Source organism: Gallinula chloropus (assembly GCF_964237585.1).
Source record: "Gallinula chloropus genome assembly, chromosome: 20".
Classification (NCBI taxonomy): Eukaryota; Metazoa; Chordata; class Aves; order Gruiformes; family Rallidae; genus Gallinula; species Gallinula chloropus.
In genome coordinates this window covers 6130198-6154216 of record NC_140105.1, presented here as the reverse complement: position 1 = coordinate 6154216, position 24019 = coordinate 6130198, and the positions used below count along the sequence as shown (strand labels likewise).

The following is a 24019-nucleotide window of genomic DNA, read 5'->3' as shown; positions in this document are numbered from 1 at the left end:
CTCGGCTTTAGCATGGCACGCTGCGACGCAGACCCCCGGCAAGGGCTGACGTCACATGCTCTGTGTAGCTGTGTAAATGTGTCATAAAAAGACAAAGGAGCTAATGTTCAAGTTTAAAATGGTACACTGGGTGATCAATACATCAGAATTATCCACGAAAACCAAACTGCTGGTAACCTCAAAAAAGCCAGGGTGGAACTTCACTGTGTCTGGAAGGTGAAAAGCCAAGATCTTCCCAACAGGCACAAGACAAGGAAGTGCTCAGTTCAACAACTCTGATACTTTTAGTGTAAAAAAAATTAATTTCTCATTTATGATCAATTGATAAATGATTTCAAATACAAGGATCAAGGTTAAACTTTAAATAGTGAGACGTTATTTTCACAAAAAGCTAACTGGAGAATTTCTAAATAAGAAAAGCAGAAACTGTATCCCGATCCCCTGTCCCCTGTATTTCACAACTCCATGGTAGGAAAAACAGCCAGATACAGATGCAAAAGTCTTAATATAAAAATGGTTTTACATATACTTAAATTATGTAAATTCCATAAAGTTCTTAAGACACTAATTACTAAAATTACAAAAAGAGTTTCATATTGCTCTTCATGCTCAAACTCTTAAAATATTGTCATTACATCACCAAAACCGAAATACATGTAGTACTTGCATAATGGACTGAATAGAAACCCTGTTAAAACAATATCCTTGTTGAAATCATTTATTTCCATCCAGCAGTGCCTGTTTGGAATCTCTGTATTTTTGTGTGTAATTCTTTATAGAGCTCATGCACCCTAGAATGTCACTTCAATGCTTGTCCGTTGGATGGCATTTGACTTGTGAGTTCAGAGCTTCTGCTTCTTGCTCTGTTTTGTGACACCTGAGATGCTATCCATTTCTGCAATCCTCTCTCTCATGTTATTTTCACTATATCCATTTGCTGTCCCACTTTGTTCTTCAGAAGATTCCTCATCTGTTGGGGAGGCCGATTCTCCTTTCTCTAACTTCTGCTGCATCTCTCGGAGCCTGGCAACAGCCTTGTCTATGGACATGATGCTGATGAGGTTAAAGTCATGCATGCTGACCAGGTGGAGCATAAAGTTTCGACACAAGTTCTTCTTAATTATTTTTTGTCCGTAGTTTTCAACAAACAGCATACAGGCATGATTCATTTGATTGTCAGCAATAAACCTGTCGGAGCAGAAAGCCACTGTTAGCAGAGTAGAACACTTTCCAGACTAACACCAAACACTGATACATCACCAGTTACGTAGTCCCACCATCTGTGATGGTTTTGTCAAAGCCCACAGGCTACTAAAGCACAAGAACACTTTTTAAGAGCTTCAGAGTCAGAACATTGTTGCCAGATTATCCTTCAGTGATGCTTCCTAAGTAACCGATCTAACTGAATGTTAAGTGCTCAGTGAACTGCAATGCCAAATGGTCAACCAAACATGTATCAGAGTTACAGAGTTTAAAGTAACATACCCGTGCTTCATAACATGAAGATTCCATAATTTCATCACTTCTTTTTCTCCTTCGTTAACATCAGAAAATTCTTCAATTTGCTGGAGAGATTGAGGGTTGGGACAAAGGACAGGAGAAGAAACACATCAGAACTGCATGTCTGTTGACAAGGACTGAAAGCACACCCAGAATTTGCCTTATGGCACCCAGACCTCACAGAAACAGTACTGCTGAAAAGGCAGGCAATGCAATCAAACAGGTCAGAAGAACGTCCTGTGATCAGTCACTTCCATACAACATATCACCCCACCACGTACTCCTGTGACACCAGCATCTCCTCTTTGCAGGAGAAAACCAGCCACAATGAGAACCTGTTAGGCCCCAGGTGGGCTGAGCCAGCTTTGCAGCTAAAGCCACACTTGAATCAAGATTGGTATTTTCCATTAGTTTCTATCATTACCAGCTCAGCACCAAAACCATTTCAAGTCTTCAAGTAAATGCACCATTTTCATAATATATATGTGCTGGTTATTCCCTACAACTTCAGACCCTTTTTTAAAACCCGCAGCCCATCCAAAGTAACTGTGCACCAGTGGAATAATTACAGTAATGGTTTTCTCCCGCAGCCATTCGGGGTCCTTCTCATCCTCACTGTCAACTTCCATTTCCTGTGGCCGGAGAGGTAAGCAGGTGTCACTGTGGAAGTACAGCCGATTGTGCCCGCTGCTGTACGTTCGCTGCTGCTCCACCTCTCCATCCTCAGACTCCAGAAACTCTGACATGCTTGCTTTCGTACGCTTCGGCCTAGTGGAAAGGCAAAATAAGTAATAGTAAATATACAGATATCAGGAACTGTAATTGATTAATACAAACTATACTTTTAAGCTCTAGCTTGCAAAAATGTTGGGGCGGGGGAGAAGAATCCCCAGCAGTGAAATAAACCCCATTAAAGACCCACCACCCCACTCTATGCCACACTCCACCTTCCAGGGAAGTTTTAGGATAAGGCAGTGGAAGTTGCATCATTATGAACAGGCACCTCAGCTGTAGAGATGCAGAAAAAAACCCAGGTAAAGCTGTCATGTTTCAGTAACACTGTATTTAGTCACGAGCCACTCTATGTTTACCAGCAGTGACATTTCACACTGTTCATATGCACCCACAGATTTCCAGGCCCTTGGGTTTCACAAAACCCTCTGTACACTGTGTCACACACACATAGAGACAGCTTCCCCTCTCCCCACCTGCAAACCAGTATGTGTGTGATGGGAGTCCTTTTGACCGGTCCATTGCGACTGAAGGCAAAGCCGGGCTGACGATGGATGTCCTGGGGATTGCCTGCGTAGGAGCCATCGTAGCACTCGTTGATAGACACATCTATCCTAGCACCTTTTGGATGATACTGGAACAGATAATTGCAAATGGTAATGACCAAACATCAGGAGGTTTGAACAAAGAACCTTTCCAAATCCCAACGATAACCTGGCACAGCTCTCGTTTCCTTTACAACACCCAAATACATAAACAAGTCATACTCCAGCTTCCTTGCTCTGTCCCATTTTACTGTTTTATATAAAAGCACTCTGAATTATAAAATTAAGGGAAATAAGCAAAACATTGCTAAAAGCACCCCAGAAATAACAACATTTCTAACTAACTAGGGAGTGAAGTTTTGGAATCATAATCAGAGCAGGGTAGTGGTTATAGGAAACTACATTATCATGAAATAAATAGGTCAGAACTTCTCTTTAAGGTCACACAGGTAGGAACAGGTCCTTATCAACATAAGTTAAATAATACTGTCTCAAAATGTCTACTGCCTTCCTAAAGGCTTCAAGAGACTTCCAACCAAGTGTGGATTGCACTGCTTTCTACATCACAAAAATATTAGTGTAAAAGCAGCAGCTAAACAGGAAAAAAAAAATCAAACCTACACTTTTTCTCCTGTGTGACAACATTCACAGGAAATTGTGTTTAACCTATAGATACAGTCCCACAATGTACCCAGCTAATTACAGAATCACTGTGTGTGTACCACGTTTCGTAGCACAACACTACAAAGAGACTACTTACAACATAGTTAAAGATAAATCTGCTGTGGCAAAGTTTAAGATGTTTGAGTAAACTATAGAGCTTCCGACAGTTCAGTGTGCACCACGGGCAATGCAAGTCATCTCGGGCTTCAGTCTGCTGTCTTGTGTTGTTGTTGTACAGGAACTGATGCAAACAAAGGAACAGGCAGCATTAGCATCAAATGTTTCGTTCATTAACTTCCCAACCCCCAAAGCAAAGCTGAACACCACTTCACAAAGCCCCTGCACTAAGTTCTTGGGAACCCACAGCAGCTCAGTGTACTCAAACACTTTCTCCCCACATGGACATCACCTGCCCCCCTCCAAATGTCCAACAAGAGATGTCTTTTGTATTTCGGAACATTGGACGTGCCTACAGGAAGATTATTTCCTGTAAGAATAAATCAGTGAAATGGCTTTTCATATGTGAATCTAAGACCCCTTAAGGCATCCATTAAAAAGGCAAATGGAAATTTCCATCCAACTCAGGAGAGAAGTGACCATTTTAATTCCACACAGTATTTACAATTCCCCACTTATTATCAATACCTGGTAAAATATTCGCAACTTTTGTCGAGGCTCATTTAAAACATCCCTCTCTTTCCTTGTCTGGAGGTCCGTCGGCAAGGATTCTTTCACAGCTAAAACAAACCAGATACACATTTCTTTGGTGAGAAGGAGGAAAAAAAAAAAAAGACCTTGTTTCTTACCCAAGTACACACACTAAAGCTCTAATGGAGTCAAAAGAGCTGCTGCTCTTTAGCAGTGTCACCAGAGATAAGCTATTTCTGACCTGCCAAGTTTCCCAACATTTGGAAAAGCAACTCCGGTTTTTTTTTCCATAATCATCATTCCTTTACTACCACCACAGCTTCAAAACCTCACACACCAAACCACACTGTAATACTATTTTGCACAAAATCTCTGATGCACTACAATATACATACAAAAATAGTATTAATAGTGCAAATCCAAATATTTACAGAACAGTAAGTAAAATGCATACAGCAGAACAGACAAACCTGGAAGTCTTACTCACAGATTTTTGACCCGATTTATTCTGCATCAGAATTTATGTGCATTGTGTATCACTACTGCAATATTGTCCCAAGTTCAGACTCCACTGTTTTTTAGCTTTTAAACTTACCTTAAAAGAGGAAGTATAAAATGCAGGATACAAAGCCCATTCATTTTATTTTGTACTTTTTCATGTTTAAGATTAGCTGAAGCATCTGCCTGCCGTGAGTCAGCAACCCTGACCTGGCACAGAAGCAGATGATTATCCAGCAGCACTGGTTTGCTTACCTATAGTCTGAGTAGGTTTAACAGAGTTGGGCTTGTTTTCTTGAGGGAGGCTTTCAGAATTCCGTGTTGCAAGAGGCTTAGCAATAGGAGCTGTGGACTTGTCATTTGTGTCTCCTGTCCAACGAAGAGTAAACTGAAGCGTGGGTCCCTGAGAAAATGTTTCAAATGGAGGCAATCTCTGTGGGGGAGGAATAAAAATTTAACAGCAGGATTAATGTCTTCTCATGTACAATCCCTTCAGTCACTGTACTCATCTCAGTCAACAATTTCTCCTCCACAGACACACCCTCTTCCTTTCATGACTAGATGTCACCAGCATTCTCTGAAGGTATGTGTGTAAGATCACACCAATGAATGCTCTGCACTCCTCTTTCTTTCCCCCAAATATTCTGCTTCCGCATTTGCTCCTTTTCCTTTGTCCAACCCAATCTGCATTTATTACAATAACAAACATTGAATTTACCTGGTTTTATAAAATAAACTCAGAAGATACTGAGACAGGCGCCATACCTACAGCAGCTAACATCTGCATACATCAATGACCTACTGTAGCCAGAACTTCCCCAAACCAAGAGCTAAATTAAAACTTGTGCACATACATCCTTAAAGAGAAGTTCTCTTTCCTGCTCGATTTAAATAATTTTCAGACCACTGACTGCACTTTCAATTGTGTCCCACCTTAACCAGTAAAGACCAGTCTTTCAGCCACTAAACCAATCCATACCTTTCCATCAAGTATTGTTTCCCATGTTGCTCTTTTCTTGCTGATGGGACACTCTTCCATTTCCTGCATGGCCACTTCATATTCCCCATCGAGAAGCTGCAAGCGCCTGTCAGACAAAGTATCATGAGTAAAGCAGTTCATTTTTATTGTTGGTCTATTAAAAATGTAGAATATATTTCAGAGTAACTAAGTTTCCAAACCACTGGTTTTAAGGCAAATTTATTTGAAACCTCAGTGTGGATATTAGGTAAACACCATACATAATGGAACAGCTGCCTAATGCCAAATATTTATACAAAACTCTCCATTCACACAATTCCAAAAGATGCAGGAAAGCTACTGTTAATACAAAATAAGTGTAATCTTCTTGAGAAGAAACAAAAACCAAACTGAATGGCACCCGCTCCACACCATCTCCCATTTGTTCCTGGTTTATTAATAACATTACCCTATTCTAGCAAACCAAAATGACCTCTAATCAAGCCTCCAAAACTGAAGAACACTATATTTGATTCAGAGCCATGTCAGATGTAACCTTAAGGGGACTTTGGAGAAAATTTTAATTATAATGTTCTCAAAAACTAACCAAGCAAAAAAATGCTTTAAATGGACTAGAGCAGGTAATTCAAACACATCACCCAACACGCTACATTTTCAGCCTCCTCCCTATCGCTCCCTGCTTCCCACTATGCAGCAGTCTGTTCAGCAAGGCTTGCGAAATTTCTACTTAAATAGTTTTGTTGCCACTTGCTGAACAGTACAGCAGCAAAAAACCCCAGCACTTCAAAGGTATAGTCTCAGAAAAATGTCTCATGGATAGATGTGTTTTAAAGACATCACCACAAACCAGCAAGTATTAGAAATTTCTAATCCAAGGTCACTTTCCTAGGGTTTTATATTTTTCCTTTTGAGATGTTACTTTCTGAAGCAATGGCACTGAAATCCTGATTGCAAGCTCCAGGAGTGTCATTCAAAATAAATGCATCATTGCCAAGCAGACAAATTCCATGTGCATGTATGCAAACAGTTACACAGGCCGAACTTGGGAATTATTTCTTGCAGAAAACAGCCGTCTCTAGACCCTTCAATATCCTGCAGTATTTTTCTTTTACATATAAAATCCCCAGCAGAATAAAGTTATAAACACAGTGAGTAAGCCATCAGAAGCCTCTAGTTCTATTTCTTGCAAAACACTGACTTCTTCATTTACTGTTATTTAGAACAGTAACAGCTTCAAAAGGTTAAAAAGATAAACATAGAGAAGATAATAGCCTTAAGACAACACTTTTCCTAGATCTGCATATAATTCTTTTCCAGGCTTGCAGTCTGGGTAAAACAACCAATAACCTTTTTCTCTATTTCTCCATCAAACAGAAGACTAACTTACTGGCAGGGTAAGATCTGTGACTGTATCAGCAAGAGTCTGAGCACAGAGAAAGTTATGATGCCCAACAGAATGTAAGCAGGAAGCGTATTTCAGAAGGGTTTTTTTAGTGGGTTTGTTTCTTTTTTAGATTTTGTTTTTAATTATGCCATCACTGATCTTCAACAGAACACAGAAATTACACCTGTCAAAGAACTGACAAGGAACAGACAAATTGATGCATATTCACAGGCCACTGCTTAATCCCATAAGAGGGAATCATTTACAATAGTCACTGAACACATTTCAGTTTAAAATGCGTATTATGAAACCTGTAAATATTTTTTTTTAAAAAGAGGACAATAAGCCTAAGCTTTTCTAGTAAATATCAGCTAAAAATACAGCCAGCACTGAAAATAAAGAACAGATCTAGTATTAAACAAATTCCTAACAATTAACAGAAACATATTTATTTTGGATAATATTACCTGTTCTTATCAAATACAGTCATTTGTGCTACAAATGTCTTTTCTCCATCTTCACGATTTGAAGAGTTTCTTTTTCTTCTGGCTGGAAGCTCCTCGTTGACATCTGTATGTATGAAATACAGTATTCAATTATTATATAAGCACAAATTCAAATGGTCAGACAGCTTCTACACTACTGTAAAATCTAACTGGCCGTTGATTATGTCAGATGTGTCATACAATAGAGAACAACATGGTATTTAATGAACAGCTCAATGGAAGGAGCACTTCGCTTAACAATACTCAGTATTTTTGGCATGTTCACATATATTTATAGTTTAGACATATGTCTGCCTGCATGAAGAATAGGGGATTAAACCCTTCTCCTCTTGTAGTACATTTTTCATTCTATAGCACTTCAAGGCTGTGTCTTGCTAAGATTAAGAAAGTGGCTTTAAAAAAACCTATTAAGGTTTTCTTTTTATTGGTTAGTCATTTAGGTGTCACAAGTGGCCAGGACAGTACCCACAGCTGAGTCAGCAGTGACCAGTGTTGCTGGAGGTTTAATGGTAGTCACAGCAACCACAGGGTTCTCTGGTATTACTCACCCCCCTCCACACTGCTGCCTCATACCTTCACCATCACACCTTAGTAACAACTGGTGCTAAACTTAGACAGAAATAGAAACCGTGCTTCTAGCTCCCAACTGTATTTCAGCCTCATCTTGAAAAAGATGGAAAACAGCTGAAAGCAAGCCTAGCCCTTCTAGGATGAAGACAATCTGCATGCCTGCAAGACAAACTGTGGAAAAGCACATTTAGAGATTGAAGTTACCAATGTTTTCATTAGTTTCACCATTGATCAGGCCATTAAACTCTCTTCTTCCTGGGCGAGTTACTCTGAATAACAATGAGTAAGACTTCACCATATGGCTGTTGCTTGGTTCAAACTCATTGCTGGAAACGGCGAGTGATGGGAAGTTGCCTGGTTTTATTTGGCTGAGGTCTGGGTTTAAAGGCACCTGCTTCTTACCGGTAGGAACCTGTCTGATCGGACAACTCACATCCTGTGGGAAACAAGAAAGCAAAGATTTAGGTTTTTTAGTGTAAAAGGAAAGACATTAAGTGTTAAAATTTATATCATTTATGAGTTGCATTTGGTCTCAGATCTTTTTGAAAATAAGTCTTGAAACAGATGGAAATAAAAAAAAAACTGGAATAACAATCCCAGGTTTTAAAGGTAAAAACAGATATTTGACAGTGCAAATAAAACTGGCATTTTATATCCACTTCTGGCAGCAGCCATCTATCTCTAGGCGATTAAATTAACACTAACATGAGGCATTCAGAAAGACTGGAGAACAGTCATTAATACTAATTTAATTCTGTTTACCTAAAGAAGTTCAATGTTTTGGTTATATATGTATTTCAAGGGCTTCCTATCTTCTCCTTCCAATATTACAAAGTGCACTTTGTGCTATCTGGGAGATAAAGAACCAGTTACCTAGGATTTATTATGTTCAGTATCTCTCAAAAAGATCATTGAACACTGTGTAGTATTGGAAAAACAAGGCAAGATGGCCTAAGTATGAAACTCACAGGAAAACATTTCAAAGAGCCATCACCACCTCCTGCTTTTACCATATTCATCCATATTACAGCAAGCAATAAAATTGGCTAGAAACAATATTAACTCTTAAAAACATGTCACAACAGCTTAACATTCTTAGGGAAAATATACAAAGTTCTGACTGCAAATCTGTCCCTTTTTGGTTAAAAATTACAGCATGCATTACTGAGCCTCCCATATTCCCACAGCTGTGAAGATAATTTGCCAACTGGCATGAAACAAACACAGATAAAACAGCAAGCAAATGCAAAGATGCTTATAAAAAATATTCTTTATGGATCAGAATGGCTAAAATCTGCAATAATTGAGATGATCAATGTGAAAAAACAGAGGTGCAGAAATGGCAAGGAAAGGCAAGACTCAGCAGATAACCAGGGAATTCAAAATAACTTTTTTAGAGTTTAGAAATAAAAAGGACAAGACATAGACTATTCTCTGATTGCCTGGTTTAGTTCAGCCTCTGGAAATCAATCCAGAACAGTTTCATGATGCAATACAAAAAACCTGAAGTTAAAACAGAGGTGGCTGAAATTCACAGGGAGTGAAACTGGCCAATAAGCAAAGTAAATTCAATAAACAAAGCTGATTATTTTTTAAACTTCCAGTTATTTCTCAAAAAGGCAGAGCAAAAATCTACATACCAACACGATTAAGAATTCCTTGCCCAACCAATAGAAAACAACTTGAATACATTATTTCTTAAATTTAAAGACTTGATTAATCTCAAGAGAATCATTACTTCATTGTTACCATGCTGTATGCTAATTAGATGCTCCAGAATCAGTAAAACATTTTGCTTTAATATATATTGAGTCTGTCAAATCAGGTATTTTTACCTTTCGTTTCTTGTGGCAAACTTTCACAAGCAGTACTTCCAGGGTTACAGAATTTTGTTCATTCTCTGAGTTTTGTGATGGCTTATCTAAACAGAAAAATATTTCAAGTTATGAAAAAGTGAAGAGCTATTCAATAGTGTAAATCCATCTGTAATTCTTTTTAGCCATAGGGCAAATTCTAAACTTTACTGCTCCCCAAACTTACTGCAAATTCCCACTTGAGAATACAACCTACCTATTTGAATAGTAGCAGATTGAAAAGCACCCTTATCTCCAATGTTTAAGACAGTAAGCTTGCTACTTTCAAGATTGCCAACACAAGAGAAAAGGTATGCGAGTGGATTTGAGCAAAGTCAGAATACACCAATTACAGATGAGTCAAATTACTTCCTATAATAATTTATCTTTACAGCTTGCAGACCTAGAATTAAGATCTAGATGTCAGCAGATAGGAAAACAAAACAAAATAAAAAACCCTTAAAGATTATGCAAGGTTAAGTACATGCAGAATAGCTGTGCAGGACTCATGAAAAACTATTTCAAGTCTTAGAAAGTAAGACTCAGGTTCACAGTATGTGCATTATAAATTTCCTAGAGCCTGGAATCTTCAAGACAGCTACCACCAACAATGCTTAGTAAGATCTACCTTACAAAATACATTTCACTGTCTAGGTAAAAGAACCTTCAATCATGTGAATTTGTCTGTGTCTGGAAACGTGCCCTCATGTGGACAAAGACTAGAAAGATAAAACTTGATGATGTATCTGGTTAAAGAAGACCAATTTGTGGAAGATATTCTGAGAAACAATCAATCTATAACAGGTTACTTATGCTCTTTTAAAATCTTACAAACATCACTAAGGGCTTACTTAAATGCACAATGGTTTCACCCAGTCCACATCACAAAGAATCTGACATTTAGTGGAATGCTTTGTTACACTCATCAGATATAAAGAGCAAAGCTTTAGCATAGTAAATAAAGACAACATAAGCCTCGTCTCTTCACTTGCTTTCCTTCTGACACTGTCCACACTGAACAAGCCTAATGTGTTTCAGCTGAGACAGAGTTCTGGTAACCCATCTAGAGGCACCAGCAGTTTTATCAAACAAATGGCTTATATTTTTTTTTTTTCATTTAAATTGTAAACACAAGACACACTAGAAATCTCCTCAGGAAATACAGAAACTCAGTACAGGGGAAGAACCCAACCAAAACTTCACCACACTCTCAGTTTCTAACATAATTTCTATCCAAACATACATATTAATTGTGCCAGCTTCACTAATTTAAATATTTTCTGTATTTAATATTGTAGCATACATTACTTAGGTTAGTGAGATCCTTTTCAATGGCAGAAACAACCATCAGGCTCTCACTACATGCAGCATTCTTGAAGTAAGAGAGTTTATAGTTAACAGCAGAGTCAAGTATACAAAAACACACAGGAAAGTCATCAATTATATTAACATCTTGGAACATGAACATCTACCACTGCCCATGTCTGTGCAAGACCACACAGTAACAGCAAAGCAGCAGGGAAAGGAGTCTGTCAGCAAAACAATCTATGGAACAACGACTCCACCCACTAGGTATTCTGAGCTCCATGCACAAGGTTTGCCACTACACACTGTCCTGAAAGGATCAGATTGGAATTTGAGGCACATCCCTCCACCTTTACACTATCCTTCATTCTTATCACTAGCTGCCCCAAAATTTTATCTCGTCACTTCCCAGCTTAAAGGCTCAACACGTAACACGAGGTTCCTGAGAGCAGAAACAAGGTTGATACTATCCCTTGAGTGTTCTGAAGTTCCAGAATGTTCCTCATCTACAGATCTGGAGAACTTTCTCCAGATAATATTAGAGTTAAATAAAGGATAAATTCTGAAGTCTAGACATTTGCAACTTTAATTTTCAAACAGCCTCAATGAATAGACCTGGACAAGCATAAGATACTTTGAGGGAACGAAACAAATTCCAGAAAAACGTACAAAACCCATTACATAAACTGTGTGAGTTTTTACATCTGAAGGCTAAGATGCCACTCAGGATATTTTAACCAAAAAATCAGAAACACCACTTTAATGGAGAAACAGCTGATTTCTTTTCAGGGAAGTAAGAAGACAGTGCATTTACCCCTGCCTACACAGCACAAAGCATGCCACTTCTGCTTTCATTAAAGGAACAGAACCCTTCATTCTGGTCTGTGAAGTCCAATACTCTGATTTTGAGAGGTAAAGCCTTATGGGCATAAAAGACAACAGAATGACTGCAAATCACTACAATGTGATTTCCGTTGCTTTTGTAATTGCTGACATCACCTCTGCCTCATTTCCAGGCTTTGCTGGGCACAATTCATGCTCACACACTTATATTTTAAATTAAAACCCACTGAATCATCTATTCGAAGGCTGAGGACTTTTAAGCTACTTCAAATACCCAAAAGTCACAATCCCATAAAATCACTTTATTCAGGAACTCTTCACAGTCTATTTCAGTTTGAAAGGATGACAACCTGAAGTACTGCTCAAAATTACTGTTTTTACTACAACCCCAGAAGTCTGATCTCTTTAACATTACAATTGCACTACATCATAGTTAAAGAGCTACTGAAAGTATTGTAATTAATGGGACTGGCTGAGTTTAGTTAAGTTACAGTCTACATCCAAACAGCAGAGATTCAAAATATTCAAGGAATTCCCCTCAGAAATCCACACCAATCTCAAATTAGCAATGTAATGAATGAAATGGCAAACATACCATTTTTATGGAAGAACCCAGTAAACGTAAGTTGCAAGTGAGCAGACAAGCTAAACAGGAAAACAAAAGAAAGGCAATGTTAGAACAAGTATTTTCTTCTCCCAGCAGCCACCCTGCTCACTGATGTGAAGGCAGAACTAGAGTGAAGTTGCCTGTCAGAATTTCTAACTAGGGAACTGCCTGAATGCAGCAGTTGCAATGATGCAAAGTTGTACAAGGGTTTTCTCTTTACACACTGATTCTCTCTGTGTGTTCTATGACTTAATATATTTTTTAAAAAATAGTAGAGGTTTAAACACTCCAGTAGAAGGGCATTGTCTGAGGACATGAGATCTTGCCTTCACAGGCAGGCAAACGTCTCCTAAACATTCATCAGCAACAGAGGTTAGTTTTAGGGGAAATTTTCTAGATCTTCACCCTGTCCTTGGGTGCAGCCATGCACTTGGTAGAAATTTTTCTTTATTTTTTAAACAAGTACCTGAAGTTCGCAAAGCAGAATCTTTACAGGTGGGAAGCTACAGTCTTGGAAACCAAGCGTATCAGTCACATCAAATTCATATAATTTGAACCATATAAAATCAAAATAATTGCATCCATTTTACTTCAAAGCATTGCAGCTCATCACCTAGATTATTCTACTGATGTAGAACCATTTTATTTCAGATTGTTAGATTCAGAATACATTTCAGAGTATTCATAAACCTGGAATAAAATGGGCCTCAGAACCACTTAAGTATTTCTGAAGCACATACTATTGAACAAAATCTCATTTATTACACTGGAACACCAGACAGAATTCTGAGGGCCTTCACTGCCTCCTCTGGAAGATACAACCTGACATTCAACACCTATTTTTAAACACAAACACTCCCAAGAGCACTAAGATGATTAGTGAAAGTGCCCAAGAGCTTGAGCATTCGAAAGACTGTGTCTACACCAACTTGCATCATCCATGTTACTTTCCCAAAACAATTCCAGACATTTCAAGTTTTGAAAGAACAAAAACCCCTCAGCAAATCAACATTCTGACTATTTTGATTCAGCATCATCCTCATCCATGAAAAGATAACATTTACCTAGCAAGCACTCACAATATACAGAGAAAAGGATAATTAAGAAAAAAATATGTTAAATATATAAACCCTCTTAGAATATAACATTTATAAATTTGACAAAATAGTGTCTACCATGATTCCCTCTAAAGTAGAGTAATTACGTGTCAAACACTTCAGAAGAACAGCAGGTGGCTATAAACCAACCAAACACACTACCACAATAAAACAGGTCTTCATAAATTCCAGCAACTTAAAGACTAACTTAGGTTAGGCTTTAAAACGTCTGGCTTTGTTTCAAAATTTCCAGAATGGTTTGCATTTCATGATCTGTTAGTGTATTACATAGAAGGGCTTCAGCAAAGTGTCTACACTCTTGCTACAAAAAAAGGGAACACAAAGTCCACCTGTAGGACCAAGCCAGATCTCAGGCTGACTTGTGTAGATGAGAACAGTATTCTGCAACTGTTACAAGGGACAGGATAGCTCCCATTGCACATACTTTCATGAGAAGTTTAAGTGTTTCATTCATACATAAAGAATATATTTTTTTAAAGTTATGGTCACCATCTCTCACACTCATATCACAACCACAATGCATGCCACATGGCTTCTCAGGCCATTTTATTTCAGCACTAGAAACTCATCAAGAAATAACAGACCACAGGTATTTACTGTGGCTTCTTATATAGCCACCATTGCAAAGACAGGCTGGGATGAAAATGAGCTGCAACACATTATTCCCAAGTTTCACCTCTCTGCTGAACTTTGACTTTTGCCAAGTACAAAACGGCAAATTCAGCAAGAGGTCAGTATTTTTTTTTCCTGAAGCAGACCTTCTAAACCAGAATTTTTATCCAAAATTTGGCTTATATAATTTAAATTAAACTCTCATGGGGAAAAAATTAACACAATGAAACCAACAGGTACACAAGTATAAAGGGAAATGCTATTTCCAATTAGAATTCACAGAGTAAGCCCCCTGCAAGTGACAATTCCATATGGAATTGAGACTTGAAATTATCTCTCTGCTATTCACATATAACTATGCAAAGGTTCAACACAAGAGATATGTGGGGTCAGAGCAGAAGAATAATCTCAGTCTAAGCACTACTGCTCAGAAGAAAGTTAGAAAGGAAAATGTTAAGTGTTACAGCCTTTTTTATAACTACTTAGCCTACTATGGGGCTTGAGATCAGTAAGATCTTTCAAATACTGTTAAAAGTTTCAGGATTTTTTGTTTGGAGTTTGTTGGGGATTTTTCAATAACTGTGAACATAAGGTTAAAAACTGCAAGTGTACAACCATAAAAATCTCAAAGAGTGTAACTTCATTGTATTTTTCCAAATCTGTTTGGTTTGGGGGTTTTTTCCAGTCCAGCATGAAAAGATTAGTTACTGACATAATTAACAGTCTTTAAAAAAGCAAATAGCTGTTTAAGGCTTCTATCACATTTCAAGAAGCAGCACGACATATATTGAAAGTTTACCCTTACATTGCCTTGCTCCAAGCTTTTAAATGCCCAGCAGAGACTCGTTTTCTGATTTCTGGAAGCAGTATTTCAGTTAAGTAGCTTGCTTCTACTGATTACTGATTAGCACTTTCATTAATCAAAGAAGTTTTTGATCCAGCACATGGATGTGCTCATTTGTACACAGACATACAAATATATAGACAGGACAGTACCTGTGAGATTCTTGTTCTCCCTTCATCTTCTCTACTTTTGATAACATGTCATCTACTTTGAATGTTTTCCTGTGAAGAAAAGCAGAAAGGCTAGTTTCCCATAGCCACTATTCCCACAAAGCGTAACAAAACATTTAATCAGCCTAAACTTTCACCAGGTTTTCAATCTAGACCTGTCTCTATATACACAATTCAGTCTGCTGTTCAGAAAGCACCCTTTTTGTACCTTTTTAAGCTCACCTGCATTTTAGGGACACAACTGCAATACAGCTTTTTCAAGCAGTTATCAAAATAACACCAAGAATTAAAATCCAGAGCTTCCAGAAGTAATCCTACTGCTCACAAGAAGCGTAATTTATTCAAACTTTGCAATGAACATGTCTAACCACATTTCAGCTTTGGTCAAAGAAAATCTTCCTGTTTAGTGACACTTGTACCTACTGGGAATTCCCATGACAGCTCTTCAGGCATTACTATTTTAATATTCATCATAATAATGAAATACACTTAAAATCTTATCTTACAAAACAGTTACAGAACTAATTATCCCCTCCTCCTTCTTTCTTCACAAAGTTATATTAAATGGACACAATACAAAGAACACTGAATTCTGAAGGTGCTTTTGGAGCACACTCACAGGGAAGAGGGGGGTTGATGATGACCAATGAACAGTATCAGAGAATAATCACTTCAAACAATTCTTCCCTGTAATTCTGACATTGGAATGTTCACGCTCATATGTTCAGCCTCTTCTACGTTACATACAATTTAATGTACATGGTTAAATAAAGTTAACTTATGAACATACTCATAAAGTTATTAATGAAGAAGTTTCCAGAACAGTAATTCAGTATTTCTTCAAGTCAATGCTTGTACACAGATGCCAATAAAACTGCACTACAGAAATATCCTGACTGAAAAACCACTGATGTCATACATTGTCTACATCCAGCATGTAGTTTATCTGAATGATTTAGTACAAATCACATGGTGACTAACTAGCAACACTGGAAAAGAAACACTAGACAAGCACAGGGCTACAGTCAAGACAACAAGGAGAAAAAAAATAATTACAATTGGTGTAGTGAACAGTTAGTGATTCAAAGCTCTGTTCAGCCTAAGGTTCCCACAGATGACAGGTCGAGAATTGACTTACCCACACTACAACATGAGACTAAAATGAACCAATGCTCAGCTTAAAGCAAGAGATGTTAGAAACAGAGGAATTTGTTGCAAGATTCAGATTCTAAGGTAAGAGTCTCATATGCACTTTGTCCAAGCATAGAATCAGCCACCACTCTGCAGAGCTGCATGCAGTAAGTACACTTATCTGTAAAACACTTTCTTCCAACTGAAGAATTGCTTAAGACAGCTCTAGAGCAAAGCTGTGTCATGACTGGAACACGAGCCAGAAACCAGCTAAGAGACAAACATGTTTCAGGAATGGGGGAAAATATAACAATCTCCCATAGCATACACTAACAGCTGACACAGCTTGCATTTGAGATCTGTGAGCATTACTGATCCAGAGAGAGCAATGACACCACCTTTCCTCATGTCAACCGCAGGTGAGTTAGAACAAGAAGAGTTGTCCTAAAAATCTTTCAGAAAAACTAAAAATAGCAACCAAAACCCCCACTAACGCAAAAACGCTGCGGCTGAAGTTAAGTTGTAAGAACATTTAAAAGTCACAGAAATGACTTTAAACTGAATTACTATTTTTATGTTACTGTGTTCCCATGTACAACAGACACAACGAGTTCTTCTAATAACCATCCCTAACACCCCATACTTTTAAGACAGCACTTACTTGTGCTACAAGTACGCGCATCTTGCGCATTCCTTTCTCCACCCACTCCTTTTCCAGTCAGGCACAATAATAATTAACAAAGTATTAAAAGTCACATCATAACACGCCACTGCACTGCCAATAGAAGTAAAATCCCTTTATCCAAACACAGCATGGGAATCACCTTCACAGCAACGTCTTTCCAGTATCACCATTTGGTCTAATACTACAGGAGCACCTCAAGACAGACCCACAGACAGAAGGCACATCTCAATTCCCCACCAGTGTCACTTGACCAAAGCCTATTACCTCTCCAGCAACACACAGGAGGTTCAGAACTACTGTAGCCCAAGATGACACACCCCCAACTCATTCCCTATTAAAACTTTTCTATAGGCATTCTGGTCTTTACACACGTTTCTCACCTTTCAACATACACACCAACAAGTGATAAATTTGGCCTTTTTCTGAGCCTACCGTAGAGCTGGAGGTAAAAGCTGAGGAGCTCCAACTCCTACTGTGACAGGCAAGTTTGGAGGTAACGTGTTTATATTTTTAAATCATACTGTTTACTGAAATGCCAATCAAAGCAATGACCAACACTTTAAAAGTGACAGCATTAAGAAATTCTATAGGACTAAATAAATGTGTGTGTATGTATAGTCACGGTCCCCAAACAGGCTAAGAATGATGCTGTTCCAAAAGATGGCTCTTTGCAAAGAGAACTCTACCAGCGTTTTTATTATATATATAAATCTTTCCTAATATAAGCCACTGGAAGATCTTCTACTCTGCTTTGGGTATTTCTCTTCTTTTAAAGCCCCTTTCTTTGCCCTAGATAACAGAATTATGTACCTTAACCATGGAGAATGACAGTCTTGTGTGCATTTGAAAGTATTTATCAGCACAGGTCAGCACACAACTCTCCTCAGCTGAGACTTTTGCCACTACACCTAAGCAGTGCAAACCACCTTTAAACCACAACTCTCATGTTTTTTACTGGGTTGAAAGAGAAGGAGCACAGTACTGAGAGAGCATGGAAAGGAGGGTGTATGTGGGGGTGATCCAGGGGAGAAGAATGCACTTTTTCATCATTATTTGGGTTTTTTCTGCCCTGAACTATGCCGAGTCACTTCTGTTGTATCACTGTGCTTTTATAAGGAAAACATACAGAAATGTTTTACTTCCTAACCTAACCACCAGAATGGTTTCAGTAACTCTGTATTGTCTGAAGACTAGTGAGTGAAATGGATATTAATCTGTCTGTTATTAGAACACTACACAACTAAAACCACAGTTCTAAAACAAAGCATTAAGGGAACTAGTAAACATAAGTATGCTTCAAAGAGAAGCTAAGCATTACTTGTGCAGCTGAATCTGAACTGGAATTTCGAACAGTAGACAACACAATGTACATGCAAAGTACCATTTCTTGTTTCCCAGCAACTACAGCAGATATCCAAAGAAACAGATTCAGGTAAGAGAATATACACATCCAGTCAGCTACAAGTTAATCTAAGTTACAAGCAAGAGCTTCCTGTCACTAAAGTCTCATTTGGAAAAAACAACCAACAACAAAACCAAAAGAACCTGAATATCAGTTCTTAAATTCTGGCTCTGCCCTGTTTTAAAATAAGTAATTTACTTTGGTAACTTTTGTAAGAAAAAGCAAGCTGCAACTTCAAGTTTTAAATAAAATTAAAAATCTGATCATTACCTGTCCCAAGTACCTGGAGTTGTATGTTATGGGCTGTGTATTAAGCAGCAATTATAGTGTAGGATTAAAACTAATGGCAAGAACAGTAAACAATATCCAAGAATGGCAAAAATAGCTCTAATTTAAAGAGAGCCAAGCAAATTCTATTGCTCAACACATCATTCAAATGTTACCTTCCTTAGATAGAAATACAGTTTAAATTAGAATTGTCTACATCATCAGATTTCATTGCTCTTCCTTAAGCATTCATGATCAAGTATTTCAGTCCCACAGCAACTGTTTCCAAGTGATAAAAACTTTACTGTTAAAATATTTTTAAATAAAGTGTTCAAGCTACAAAAGATCCACAGTGTAACAAATCATCTTCATTGAGGAGGAAGTAACTGAAAGAACTTTGCAATTCTGCTAATAAATAACATACAGTGCACTTTTCACACAGCAGTATTTATATGTTTTAGTCTATTGACGTGTAGCACCTCATGTGACAGCAATGACCATTCTGCAGCGTCAAAACTGAAGCCTTTTTCTCAAATGTATCTAGTTCAAAGAAACCTTTGAAAAGTACTTTATAAAAATATAGCAAACACTTTAAAATAGCCTCTTTCATTTTTCAGCTTTTCAGATAATTACAGAACTAACTACTGGATCCTCCCAAGATTAATTAACAAACCCAATAGTTTTGCTTGGTTTTTTCTGGCCTTTTCTTTTGTTTGTTTGCTTTTTAAAATAAATGGTAAGGTTACAGTTTAAAATAAGACGTTTCATATGGTTAGCATCAAGCACCCCTGATTAGGAAAGCTCAGATGTTACACATTTTCAACTGTTTTTAATAAGTTCTCCCCAAACAGAAACAAAGATGGGAGATGTAGTTTGGATTCTGCAGACCACTATCCACACAGGAGTACCACCCCCATCAACAGACATCAGAAGCATAAAGCCACACACATGCTTAACGTTGCAGAAAAGTCCTTGGGTCTCAGAAACCAACTGTAAAGTGATGCATGCATTTTTTTAAGTTCTTAAAGAAAAGGTCATGTTTTACACTCTGGTGAAAAGAGGTCACCCTTCACTATTTCTGGACTTCTGCTACTTCATTAACATTTTAGGTTCACTTTTCAAAGAACAATTTTACCTTTTGATGTTTGTTCGGGAGTTTCTGTGGGACATGTAAGTGAGAGTTCTGTGCAAAAATATTGGCTGGAAAAAAAAAAGAATAAGGTTATACTTTAATTAAGATTTCCTACAACTCCAAATTAAAAGAGTGATAAAGACCAATTACTCACTGCTATTAGATTCCTGGTACGTAGAAATCTGTATATCTGTGTTGGTTCTAAGAAAAAGAAATACATGTTACCCAATATACCTGATACCTCCAGAAAGACAGAGTGATAAAAGAGTATCTAATCTAACATGGTGGCTTTTAAAAATGATTACCAAAGAAGTGAAACATCACAATACCCAAATAATTTCAAGTTAACAACTCAATGGTTACTCCACCTACTGCATAACACAAAGCAACTTCTTGTTTAAGCTACCATAAATCAGAAGAATCATAGAATGCCATGGGTTGGAAGGGACCCCCAAGGATCGTACAGCCCCAACCCCTCCTACCACAGGCAGGGCCACCAACCTCCAGCTACACAAAGTTGCCCGGGGTCCCATCCAACCTGGCCTTGAGCACACCCAGGGATGGGGCACCCACCCCCTCTCTGGGCAGCCTGTTCCAGCCCCTCACCACTCTCTCTGTAAAAAACTTCCCCAGTATCTAATTTAAACCTTCCTTCCTTCAGCTCTAATAATTGTCCCTTGTCTCTCCATTATCTACCCTTTTAAAATGCCAGTAGTCATAACTAAACTGACTGCTTTTGCTTCCCACAAGATGTTTCTTACAAGCTTCATATCAGGAAAGGGCAGAAAAAACACCTCAACACAATACAATCTAGTACTGAATAGCTATGCTTTCTTCTTGAAGTTAACCAACACATCTGATACGATACCAAAATAGTGTACTAAATTTACATACTTGGAAAATTTGGTATCTGACTGATGTATCCTTCTGGAAAGTACCAAGGTCACTTCCACAAGGTACCAAAACAAGAACAGGGACTGTCAGTTGACTATGACACATTATGTATCATTCTAAGCTAGGAAATTCATTTCCTACACCTTTTACATTCACAGGAGCAGAAAAACGTTGATCCTGGTAAACCAACTACTGTTTCAAAGTGCAAATGGATCAATCAAATGGGTAACAGAGGCACAAGCAATAGTGATATGAAAGGATAGTGTTATTTTAAACAGGTGTAAAAGCCAAGTTCAAAAGATCAAGACTCCCCTACAAAAAAAAAAAAAAGGACCTTTGGCTTAGATTTAACTAATTCAGTCAAATCAGGACAAAAATGGGGTTTGTCTGGATCAGGTTATAGCGAACAAGAATTTCCAACCTAAACTGAAATACACCCTTTTAAAACTGAAGAGCCAGCTTTATTAAGTAACATCAACAAGAAACTTGGAAATGAATGGATTGATAAAGCACATTAAGTAGAAAGAGAACGATGGAGACGGCCTTGATGCCCGTGCTACAGCTGCTATCGCTGCCTCCGTTTCCCACAGAAGTAAAACAAACTTCTCACTTTTAAAGAAATACAAAACTTTATTTTTGTATGACTACAAAACTTATTTCAAATAGCTAAAAACCCCAATTGTCATTTATGGGATTCTGTGATTAGAAGTGAAAGAGCATGTAATTTTATGTCCTTTATCCCTTTTTAAAGATATGATTCACAGCCCCATTTCTACACTTAGGAATATAAACCCCTATAGAATATATTATTAGGGAGGCTAATTATTATTAGAGAACGAAATCTTGCATCTTCCTTCCAGAAGCTTGATAGAAAACAGTATAATCCTGCTTAACACAAATGATAATGAAATCTGTCTTTTTTTCAAATCAAGATAAAAGACAGGAAAGAAAGAAATTAAGAAACGTGCACTTTGCTAGAAAGTGAAAATACAGACTGGTCACAACTTTTAAAGAAACATCCTGTGTTTTTTAGTCTCTAAAAAACCATGACAACTATAATTCAGAAAGGTATGAAAGCATCAACAAGGATGTAATTTAAAGACAGAGCACTGCACCTTCAACTTCAGTTTTCCCAAGTAGAACAATTCTGAAAACCACTTTTCAACCTGCAGACAAATGTATGTTTCACAAGTCCATGTTGCTCAGCTAACTCTTAAAATAAGTCTTTATCTTTTTCTAGCACATGACCTTGGAAAGGGACAAAAACATTCAGGAAGAATGTGATTCCATATTACATGTGTTAGAACATTTTGATTATTTACTCATTGCTGCTTTTCCTAACGTCTACACTGCAGAGTTAGCACACTGTGACACATTTATGCTGTAACTTACTCCTGACCACTACCTGCACAACTGAAGTGCCTCCCTTGTCTGACAGACTGAGGCAGACGCAGGCAGGAAGATTCCCCCATTCAACCCCCTCTAGGACACTGACACCAAGCAAAACCTCATAAAAACTCATCTGTCACTTGAGAAACAGCATTTATTGAACAGTGCTTTGTTAACAGGGCTGAAGTTCAAAGCACCCTGCATTATTGCAAATCTGAGACACCACCAAAAACTCCTGACACTTTCTCAAACACTGTCACTACCTTCAGCAAAGGAGCGTGAGCAGTGACAGCACCATCCCAGAACCGGATCAGGTACACTCTGGGGCACTGCAAATCCCCCTCAAACCCCAGCAATCCCACAGAAATCTTTCAGCACGATCTGAGTTTATTGCCACCGTGTGAGATCTCCATAAACAACTTTCTGGTGCATCCAAGGGGTTTCTCCTATCTGCAACTGCCACGGGGTGATAACGTGCAGGTCGCAAAGGTCAGTTTCCCATATAAAATCTCAACTAAGAGACAATTATTGGCAGACAAAGACAAAAACCAAGAAGAGTGAAGTCTTAATCACATCCTGCTCCTGAAAGGGACTCGAAAGGCAGCCGGCAAAGCGGGAAGAGCCTCCTCGTTCCCAGCTCCCCGGTGCCTCCAAGGGCTGTTAGAGGAGGGAAGGGAACCAGCCACCCCGAAAGCCTGATGGGAACTGTTACTGAGAAACCAAGTTCATCGGCTGAGAGCAGACACACTCCCCCGCCCTCCACCCACCGGGCCCCGGCCCTGGGAGCCTCTCGCCACCCTGCCCGCACACCGGCCCCCGAACCTCGCGCTTCCGCCCCAGCCCCGCCGGGCCCCCGCCTCCCCGGCGGAGCCCCCTTCCTCCCCCAGCCCCGCTCCCCTTCGTCGTCCCCTCCGGCCCCGGCTCCCTCCCTCCCCCGACCATGTTTACCCCCGGAAGCCCCTACTCCCCACAGTCCTCCCCTCCTCCTCCTCCCGCCCTTTCTGCGGCGGCCCCGGCCGGTCCCGCCGGCTCGGGCCCCCACTTCCTCCCCCGGCCCGGTACTCACTCTCGAAGGCCTGAAGAAAGAGCTCGTGGTCGGCCTGGATCTGCTCCATCTTCGGCTTCTTCACGGGGGGCAGCGCCGCCGCCGCTGCCGCCGCCGCCGAGGAGGCCGAGGACCCGCCCGAGTAACCGCTTCCTCCGCCGCCACCGCCGCCCGCGGCACCACCGGATTTGCCGCCCGGAGCCGCCGCCGCGGCGGAGCCCCCAAACCCCCCGCCGCCGCCGCCGCCTCCGCCGCCGCCACCTCCTCCTCCTCCGGCGGCGCCGCCAGCGGAGCCCGAGCTGGGCCCCGCACCTCCACCGTGCTTCTGAGGAGCCATGGGCCTGGCCCCCGAGAGGGCCCCGGCAGGACGGAGACCGAGCGGGGAGGGAGGGGGCGGCTGGGGCGGGTGGGGTGAGGAGGGGGGAGGGGAAGCGCCGAGCTCCAACTCCTCTAAGTCTCCTCCGCTCCGCTCTCCTCAGCGCTACGACCAGCCGAACCCGACGACCACGACGCTCCCGCCTCCTCCACTCGCCCATTGGCTCCGAAGATGGCGCCGCACCGCCTCATTGGCCGGCAGCGGGCCCGCCCCCGCGTGACGCACGGATGGTTCTGGAAGAGTTTGGTTGGTCGGTACGCTTCGCCGCTTGGCGCTTCTCCCCTCCCCCTCCTTTGAACTGAATTCGCGGGAAAGGGCCGC

The 24019-nt window shown here is 39.7% G+C and overlaps 1 protein-coding gene across 1 annotated transcript; it reads right to left on the bottom strand.

Moving 5' to 3' along the window:
* Window positions 1-757: 757 nt before the first annotated feature.
* SUZ12 (SUZ12 polycomb repressive complex 2 subunit) lies at window positions 758-23659 on the bottom strand (the record flags this gene model as incomplete). The annotated part of the gene is made up of 16 exons (XM_084273413.1): window positions 758-1188; window positions 1486-1565; window positions 2070-2268; window positions 2709-2866; window positions 3538-3681; window positions 4086-4177; window positions 4842-5019; window positions 5566-5671; window positions 7417-7519; window positions 8230-8461; window positions 9861-9946; window positions 12622-12671; window positions 15360-15428; window positions 19998-20062; window positions 20149-20195; window positions 23344-23659. The coding sequence occupies 16 exons, from the start codon at window positions 23657-23659 to the stop codon at window positions 843-845; spliced, it is 2271 nt and encodes a 756-aa protein (XP_084129539.1). The 3' UTR covers window positions 758-842.
* Window positions 23660-24019: the final 360 nt, after the last annotated feature.